Genomic DNA, 9,719 nt, shown 5'->3' with positions numbered 1-9,719 from the left:
TTTCAAGTTATTTTTAAAGTAATTTTATCACTTTTTAATAATAAATATGTATATTTTGCAATCACGCTATTTTATAAATATTTGAAAATCATTACAAAAGATTTTACATTTTAGTTAAATATTTTATTAATTTGCTTTAAGTCATAGCTATAATTTCGAGTTAATTAGTTTTGTAATTGAATTAATTAGTTTATAATTAAGTTAATTATTTTTATTTTCGTTATTATTGAGAAACTCATTAATTAATTTATATTAATTCATCTTATTTAAATTTTAATCAAATTCACCAATTAAATTCAATTTACCTTAAACCCATTTGACCAAAATTTTGGGCCCTTTTGTTTCAACTTCAACAGGCCAATTTTGGCCCATTTCCAATTCAATTTCCCAGCCCACATTTTCCCCTTGACCCAGGCCCATTTTCAATTGTTCACCAAAGACACACCCAATATTTCTAATCAATTACTTACAGTAACAACACAATAGCCATTCCAAAACATTCCCAGCCTACACCAACATACGTACAGTAGCAATTCCAGCCGACCCTATCCCCTTTCCCTTCCAATTCCAACGCTATGATACAATAAACAACAGCCTTACAGTACCAAAACAGCCCCCCTGCCAGCGTCTTCCTCTCCCCCAGATGCAAACCCAAAAACGTCAAGGCAACGACAGTTCAAAATGTCAACAAACAACAGCTTTCTCTGCAACAACCGCCCACCCTGCTCCTCGTCCGGATTTTCTGGGATTTTGGATGAAATCTCATACCAAACCCAACTGCTTCCTGGTAAAGATTTTTGAATTTGGGAATTTGTGGGGAATTCCGAATTAGCCCTTGTTCCTATTCGTTTTTCACTTTTTCTGCCCCTAAAATCGTGAACCATAAATCCCTGGATATAAATAGTCCCTTGTTGGTCATTGTTGAAGGGGGGATATTTTTTTTGGAGTTGGAAATTTTCCTTACTAAGAGCATAAAAAAAAAGAAAGAAAATTAAATAAATACCTAATACCTATTAAACACAGTTCAAGAAAAACAGGGGAGGGATCGGTCTTAGTGTTTTGGAGTTGATATTCTTGCAGCTATTGTTCGTGTTCAGATTTCGTGTGGTGAAAGACCATTCTGCTCGTTGCTGTCCTAGTTGCTGCCCGGAGAAAGGTAAACGCTCCTCTCTCGATAACATTTTTTTTTATCTACTTTCCTAGTTCAATGTGACGTTTTTGATATCGGAAAGTCTTTATTCTATGGTTGTTTGTCGTTAGATGCTACTTGGTTGGTGATAAAAATGTGATACATATGTTCTTGGGGGATGTTGTGGCTCAGTCTAACTGTCGGACTACAAATTTTACCGTTTTGTAGTTAGTATCATCGCTTTTTTTTATATTCCGTTTCAATGTAGCATATTTTGTGTGTTCGATACTCTATGTGAAGATTGTTAACAAAACTGTGTTGGTTCTGTCCTTAGTTGACAGCCTTTTCGTATATTTTGAGCTATTACTAGAGTGTTGTTCAATATTTTAGCTGCTGTGATAGCTTAGGTATTAAGATATAAAGTCATTTTACTTATGCGATTTAGGCATTGTCTATGGAAAAAACTTAATGAAAAAGTGTGAAAATTATTGCTTTGTTATTTTGTATTCCTTGCTGTTTAGAAATGAAGGATTTGACTAGGAAAATATGTTGGGTTTTGTGCTTTACTTCTAGTTATTTAAGAAAGTTGGTATTTGCTTTCAAATCAGCAAAAACTTTATTTGCTGCCTTTGATGAAATTATATCATTAAAGTTTGTTTTGTAGTAGTTGTTTAAGAATTAGATAATATTTTTTTTAATCTTCGCTTTCTTCAATCGTGTTTCATTATTTTGTTTTCCCTTGAAGTTTACTTCCGGTTAATGTTCACATGTGTATGTTTTAAGTGTTGATCATGTTTAGGAGATTTATCTCTTGTTCACAATTAAGTCTCATGCTAGTGATAATTATGGGAATATCTCTTTGATTATTCTTTTTTTTTGTTTTCTTCTTTAATCCTCCCTTTAAGTGATGTATGTCCCTTGATCTACATAATTCATAATTATTTAGGTCCTAAGCTCTCTACTGTTACTTTGTGTTTAATTTAATAGAGAATTTGTGAGTTTATTAATCTTTATCCCTTTTATTTACATGTGATGTGTATTTGAGTCCAAGGTGGACTCCTTTACGTGCATTTTTCGAGTCGGACCGACACCAAACATCTCCGTTTTCTCGAGTCAGCCTTAATACAAAGTTTGGAAGTTGAGATAGGGCTCTTGGAAGCCAAAAACGCAGGTGGAAAAAAGGCAAATATACAACGATATACAGCAGATATACGTCAATATACAAGTCAAAAAATATGGAAATACAGGGCTGAGGCGAAATACAGGTGTTCGGAAGCAAGAGATACATGAAAAGAGCTGATATACATGCCGATATACACTGATATACAGTCAGTGTATACAAAAACGGGATTGAGTAAAATCCCCAGAAAGTGCAGCGAATTTGGCCCAAAAAAGAGGCCCAAATTCAATTTCTAATTTATTTAATTGTGTGACCATTTATTTATTTGTTTTCTTTCAAATTGCGACTTAATTTAATTAAATTCCCCAAAAGATAAACCATATTCTTTGTGTTAGTTTTCTTTAAAAATAATTCATTTTATCAACTCCTATGCTCATTCAAATATTTTAGTCAAGAACTTTCACTCATCTTTAATTAGATTAAAATAATGTCTTGGTTTGTCTACCAAGTTGGTTCGAATTATTAGTTCTAAAATATGACATAAATAAATTTTTTAATTAATCTAGTTTTTGTTAAAATCCTAATTGACCAAGTTGTTTCAATTGATGTTCCATTTTCTTAAAAAATAAAAAAAATTTGCTATTTATTTAACTATTTTCTCAAATTTATCTAATAGTACAAATTATTTCTATAACTACTTGCTTAGTCATTTTCTCAAAAAAGAGTTAGTCAATTAATTAAAAAATGATTTTTATGCTTTAATTTATTAAATTGGTTTAAATTATTATTTCAAAATGAATAAAATAAATTCTAATTAATCTTGTTTTATTAATATTCTAATCACTTGTATTTCGAGTCAATTGTTCCCATTTTAAATCCTTTTCTCTAAAAAATCAAAAAATAAAAATGCGTCATTTATTTAATCATTTTCTTAAAGTTAATCAATTATTATAAGTTATTATTTTTTATGTTAAATCGTTATTTTCCTAAAAATAGTCAAATATATTTTAGTCAAGTTGCAGGTCAACCGCATGTTAGCGGACACTTCGAATGCTTAAACCCTTCTCGAAGTGTAAATTGAACCCCGAACCCTCTTTTGGTATTTTCAAATGATTTTTTCTGTTTAAATCTTTGGAAATTATAAGTTTTCTTAATTTCTTTAAAAAATTAAGTGGCGACTCTTTCTAAGTATTTCTCAAATTGTTTTATACTTAGAACATTTCAAAAAGTGATTTTTCTAGAGATAGTTAAATTACGACACAACAGACGAATTCCAACAGATATTGAGAAAAGGTCACCCAACTCCAGCTTCAGTAATAAATGGAGTTAAATACATTTGGGGTGTGTTTAGTAGAGTAAATATGAATATTCAAGTAAATATTGTACGTATTTCAATTTAACATTTTGACAAATTAAAAGTGCATACTCTTTAATATTTCTTCTTTTCCTTTTTATTTGTCACCATTTCTTTTAAAAGTCAAACAATATGAACTTTGATTAACATTTTAAAATGTATTTTTTCATCATATTGTTATGAAAAAAGTTAAAATCTAGATTACATTTTGTATAGTTTTTGAAATTCTAAATTTTTATTTTAAAACATCTAATTTACATATTCTAATTTAGCTTTGAAAGTTAATCAAATTAATTCTCAAGAAGCATAGCATAACAACTAAAAAGAAACGGAGTGAGTAGTAAGGAGTGATAAGTGTTGGTAGTTATTTAGTTCTTTCTCAATTATGGTTATGGACCCACTATCCATCTGCACAAAGAAAAGTTGGACGACATTACTATTATGAGCAAACAACACACATCACACTAGTTTAGGGCTAATTACGTGTTTTTATTTTAAATTTGAAAGTACCTTTTTTACCATATTTACTTTGCCAAATAAGATACACTATGGTCTCTTTCTCACCCTCTCTCTATGTATCTGTATTTTAGAATGTATCTGGTGTGTGTATATAGAAATAGTATCAAAAGATACATGTTGACTTTCTCGCTCGCCTATTTCCCTATATATCTAGTATTTATGGTAAAATGTTTGTGTAAATAGATAATTTTCTTACTATTGTTGATGGATTGGTATCTTCCATCACAATGAATGGATAAAGTCAAGTTGTGTTGTCGGTGACAAAGAAATTAAATTACCCTTCTTTTTTCTTTGCACCTTTCATCCACTTGTATAGTGGTCCATTCTGTGCATATTATTACACTGGCTTAAGTCTAGTCTTCATACTTTGTCGTCACAAAGAAATTGCTTGGAAATAATCTTATAATTTCAAATAAATTAAACAAGGTCCACAATTTGATAGGTAAAGTTTCATATTACATTGGAGTTTTGAAGTCTAGTCTTCATACTTTGTCGATCGGTCACAAAGAAATTACTAAGATATAACCTTACATTACAATTTCAAATATACAAGGCCCACAATTTGTTAGGTAAATGTTTCATTTTATACCATTTTATTTAGATTATAAATTCAATCTATTTAGATTGAGAAATAATATTTTGTTCCAAATGTGAGTTTTAATGGATATCAATAAAGTCGTTCAGGTCCGCCTTCTGGATTAATTCCGAATCATAAGTTGCTTCTATTATGAATATGAATGGAAATTATGCTTCATCAGTATAATATTTGAGCTCTACACTTGCAAAATTTAGAAGATGGGGCCTACTCCAATTGAATTAAATTATTGTCGTCGGGTCCACAGTAATATGAACACAATGGGACAGCTCAAAATATAAGTGGATGAAGCTGCAAGAAACACTATACCTTAGAAAATATCTTCGTTGAATCAAATTATTGCGAGTTAATCTACTCGGTATCCTGCACCTACGTACATTGGGGCATGACTTAATTCAAATTCACGGAATTAAATTCTCAATAGAGTAAAACACTTTCAAATGCTACTCAATATTTAAGCTTAAAGATGTGCATTGTTTGGGCTTAAACCGAAAAATTAAATTTTTTATTTGTTTTAAGATGAAGAATTATAATTTTTGAAATATAATTGCAGGCATGAGGTTGTTGGTGTTGTAACTGAGGTGGGAAGCAAGGTGGAGAAATTTAAGGTTGGAGACAAAGTAGGTGTTGGATGTATGGTAGGATCATGTCGAAAATGTGCGAATTGTAGCGTTGATCTCAAGAATTACTGTCCTCGTCAGATACCTACATACAACGGCTATAGCTTAGACGGAACCCTCACGTTTGGAGGTTACTCCGACATGATGGTATTAGATGAGCACTTTGTAGTATGTTTGCCTGAAAACTTGTCGATGGACGTTGCTCCCCTGTTATGTGCTGGAATTACTACTTATAGGGTGTGTTTGGCATGAAGGAAAATGTTTTCCTGGATCAAGTAAATTTTTGACTTATTTTCTCATATTTGGTTTTGTGAGTAGAAAATATTTACCGGAAAAGATTTTTAGTGTTTGGTTTATGAATGAAAAATGTTTTTGAGAAATATCTTTTATTTTTACTAGAGTAGAAAATAATTTTTGAAATTGAAAATCTTTTTTTAAAAACAAACTTAATTTAATCGGGGGTGGGGAGGCTGGTAGGGGGTGGGGGGAGGGTAAAAAAATAAAAAATTGAAATTAGAAATATTTTTTAAGAACAACTTTTATATTTTTTTGTTGGGGGTGGTGGTAGGGGGCTGGGGGTAGGGGTGAGGGTGGGGTAAAAAAGTTGAAGTTAAAAACATTTTTTAAAAGCAAGCTTTAATTATTTTTTTTATGGGGTGGTTGGGGGGGGGGGGGGGGCTGTTTTGGGGGTAGGGACAAAATAAATTGATTTTTTCAACAAAATTTTTTTTGTAAAATTTGAAGTTGAAAGAGAGTTTTGGAAAATGTTTTCCTTAAGTTTTGAAGGGAAGTCATTTTCCTTAAATTTGAGGAAAATAAGTTGATTTGAAAAATATTTTCCAAAACATTTAACCCAACCAAACATGAGAAAATTGAAAAACATTCCTTCATACCAAACACACCCATAGTCCTTTGAAATATTTTGGACTCGATAAGCCTGGAATGCACATTGGTGTTGTTGGTCTTGGAGGGCTCGGACATATGGTTGTTAAGTTTGCTAAGGCATTCGGAACCAAAGTGACTGTCATTAGTACATCTGCTAAAGAAGCAATTGAGCATTTGGGTGTGGATTCTTTCTTGATCAGTCGCAATCCTGAGCAGATGAAGGTGAATATAATAACTCGTTATCATTGAACATTGTGATCATCTTATCTGAAAGTTTAAATTGTTTGAGAGAGCACCCTTTATTTAATTAATTGCGTCTTCAACACACTGCTGCCTGATTCTTTTCACGAGTCAAACACGTGATTTTTTTTTTTTGACAATGGTGGTGTTGAGGTTTGTGAACTCACGACCTCCGCCTACTCTGGTTCCGTGTTGAAGTGTGTGACAATCTTATCTAAAAGCTTAAGTTATTATGCCAGTTTAACAATTTAAACATGAGAATGGGGGCTAACCTTTTGTTTATTTGTATTATTTATTATATACGAACAGGCTGCAATGAACACATTGGATGGGATTATCGACACTGTTTCTGCGGTGCACCCTATTCTTCCATTGCTTATGTTGATGAAATCTCATGGTAAGTTTGTTATGGTTGGTGCACCAGAAAAACCGGTGGAGTTGCCCGTGTTTCCACTACTTATGGGTAAACATCGGACAATAATTTCTTAAGCACGATTTCAATAATAAAGTTTAGATTAAAGTATATATAATGTGGCTCTTCCCGCACATAGTGAAAGCTTAGTGCATCAGACAGTCTTTACTAAAGTTTGTATATATAATAATGTGAAAAACAGGAAGGAAGCTAGTGGCTGGAAGTTGCATAGGAGGGATGAAAGAGACTCAAGAAATGTTGGATTTAGCGGCAAAGCATAACATAACACCAGATATTGAAGTCGTGCCAATGGACTACGTTAACACAGCGTTGGAATGTCTTCTGAAATCGGATGTTTCGTGCTCGACGTTGGCAATACATTTTGAGAAAGAAATGAGAATAGGAAGGGGTTCAATTATATAGCAGTGTTTCTTTGCTAATTAGATTACATTAATTTCAGAGATGATTAATCAAATGTGTTTCTTGCACTTATTAAAATAGAATAAGAATGTAACATTTTACAGTAGATATCAATGGAGACTATGCGACTTCAGTAGAACTTGATGGTTGGGGAGAAATTATTGGATTCGAAAGCTTCTTTCATCCATCTGCAATTTATCTAATTGTCAGGAAATGGAAAATGTGATTATATTTCGAAATCTTATATAGCCCTAGTGAAATATAAAAAGAATGAATTTTTGCCAACCCAAATTGCACGTACATGTTCCCTTCATAGGCAGTGTCGCTGCTGATTACTGATATGTACATCACCTATTGCCAATAGAAGAAAGAATGAGAAGAAATAATTTATATATAAACAGAGAACACAATTTCATGAGTTATATACCTATATTTAATCTATAATCCCGAGCTTGTGGGCAAGAGTTGCCTTTGTTTCTTAGAAGAGGAGCAACTGGCCTCTTCTTCATATCTGCTCTTCCTTATCCCATTGTGAAGCTCAGCTTCATCTTTATACAACAAACGAACTCCAAATTCCTTCTCTTCTCCAAAAAAATCTAACTTAATGCACCCATAGTCATTTGGTGTTTTTTCATTTGCATTAGATGCATCCCATAAGCCACCAAAAGGTACCAAGAAAAATTTAATATTCCCATTAGGATATTTTGAATTGTTGGATAAGGCAAATTTCTGGGTCATCGACGACATCCCATCATCACATAAGGGAATCAAATGAGCTGTGATGCAATCAATTTGTTCGCTAGAATAACATACAGCAAATCCCAAGAAGTTATCACTTACATACCAATTCTCAGGCAGATGGACTGATACACTTGTGCCAAATCCCCGATGGTGGAACCAACTTGGGACATCATCCTTGTAACTCTCAGACACTCTTAGTGGCAAGATATGTGAAGAACAGATGTCATTCTGCAATGATAAGAAATTCTGAAACAATGAATTACATTACAAATCATTGCTCCAATCTACTTCTGTTATGCCTAATTGCTGTGAAAATTCTGGCATCTGTGTAAGCCTCTTGCAATGTGATAAGTCCAATAATTGAAGAGCACAAAGTTTGGATATGCTTTGAGGCAAATGCTCAAAATTATTTCCATCGAGATGCAACAATTCCAAAGAGGATAAACATCCAATGTCTTCTGGCAGCTGTGTAAGTCTCTTGCAATCTGATAAGCCCAAGTCTTTAAGAGCACCAAGCTGGGCTATGCTACGAGGCAAATGCTCAAAATTATTTCCATTGAGATGCAACAATTCCAAAGAGGATGAACATCCAATGTCTTCTGGCAGCTGTGTAAGTCTCTTGCAATGTGATAAGTCCAACTCTTCAAGAGCACCAAGGTGGGCTATGCTACGAGGCAAATGCTCAAAATTATTTCCACTGAGATTCAAGTATTTCAAAAAGGATAAGGATCCAATGTCTTCCGGAAGTCCTCCATCTATTATATTGCAGTAGCTGAGATCCAGTATTTCCAATGAGAGTAACCCTTTATTCACCAGAGGGAACACAAAGTACACTCTATCTTCTGATTTTCCTCTTCGAAAATGAATGATTTAAGCTTGTTCAACCGGAAGATGGAAGACGGAGGACGTGAGATTAGAGTATCCGTGGCATCAAGCTCCTCCAAGTTTACTAAATCACCTATCTCTTCTGGCAAGCTTTTAAGTTTTGAGCACCCAGACACATGTAGCTTCACCAAACCTTTCGACTTACAAATGCTGCTTGGAAGAGATGCAAGGTTTTCCATGTCATTTAAATGGTGAGGTTGGTGTCATTTAGATCGATCTACGGACCGTACCTCTAGTCCGTCTATCGCTTCTGAGAAACTGACTATTTTTGGGGTCCTTCTTTTTCTCCAACTCTAAACCCTCCCAAAACAAGGTTTCAACCTATACACTTGGAAGCACAAAAATCCCTCAACAACCCATAGATCACAACTATCAACTTCAACAACTAACAACCTTAACAACGATTCCAACAACTTCAACAACGAAATCCAATCCTTTCTCAATACATAAAAAGGGCTAGGTGTGTGGGGGAAAAGATCACCCAACACTAAAAGCTCACATACCTTGGTAGGGATCACCCCCGACGAGAATCCACAATGATCTTGTCGGAAACTTGTTGATCTCCTCGATTTTTCCTCTTCTTCTTCTCCTCTTCTTCTCTTCTCCTTCTCCTCTTCTTCACTCTCAAGCCCTAGTTCTTACTCTTTCAAAATGGAACAAAATGATCCAAGCATCATCCTAACACAACAATACATCCTCAAAAGAAATAGTTAGGGAAAAGACCAAAATGCCCTTAATGATTCCCGGACGGATTTCTTGTCAACTGCCCAACTTTCAAGGGCCATAACTCGCTCATACG

At 33.7% G+C, this 9,719-nt stretch overlaps 1 protein-coding gene and 1 long non-coding RNA gene across 6 annotated transcripts in view; both read right to left on the bottom strand.

Annotated features, from left to right (window-relative positions):
- Positions 1 to 9,719, bottom strand: part of LOC107058974 (uncharacterized) — a 41,203-nt gene that overhangs the window by 8,659 nt on the left and 22,825 nt on the right. The window lies entirely within an intron of this gene.
- Positions 1 to 9,719, bottom strand: part of LOC102595873 (TMV resistance protein N-like) — a 39,708-nt gene that overhangs the window by 21,139 nt on the left and 8,850 nt on the right. The window contains exons 1-2 of one of the 5 annotated variants that reach the window (XR_001472450.1): positions 7,722 to 8,188; positions 7,596 to 7,645 (exon numbers count right to left, since the gene is read on the bottom strand). Coding sequence is in view for 3 of the 5 variants with exons in the window: in XM_015305283.1 (XP_015160769.1) it covers positions 7,642 to 7,645 (4 nt within the window). In the remaining 2 variants the exon portion in view is untranslated. Of the gene's footprint in view, positions 1 to 7,268; positions 7,494 to 7,580; positions 7,646 to 7,721; positions 8,189 to 9,719 lie in introns of those variants that run through there. The other 4 variants (XR_001472449.1, XM_015305284.1, XM_006367108.2 and 1 more) reach the window with 4 other exon arrangements.

The sequence above is a fragment of the Solanum tuberosum genome, unplaced genomic scaffold (genome assembly GCF_000226075.1).
Source record: "Solanum tuberosum cultivar DM 1-3 516 R44 unplaced genomic scaffold, SolTub_3.0 scf00734, whole genome shotgun sequence".
In the NCBI taxonomy this organism is placed as follows: domain Eukaryota; kingdom Viridiplantae; phylum Streptophyta; class Magnoliopsida; order Solanales; family Solanaceae; genus Solanum; species Solanum tuberosum.
The sequence above is the reverse complement of the archived record's forward strand: the minus strand, read 5'-3'. Positions and strand labels throughout refer to the sequence as shown.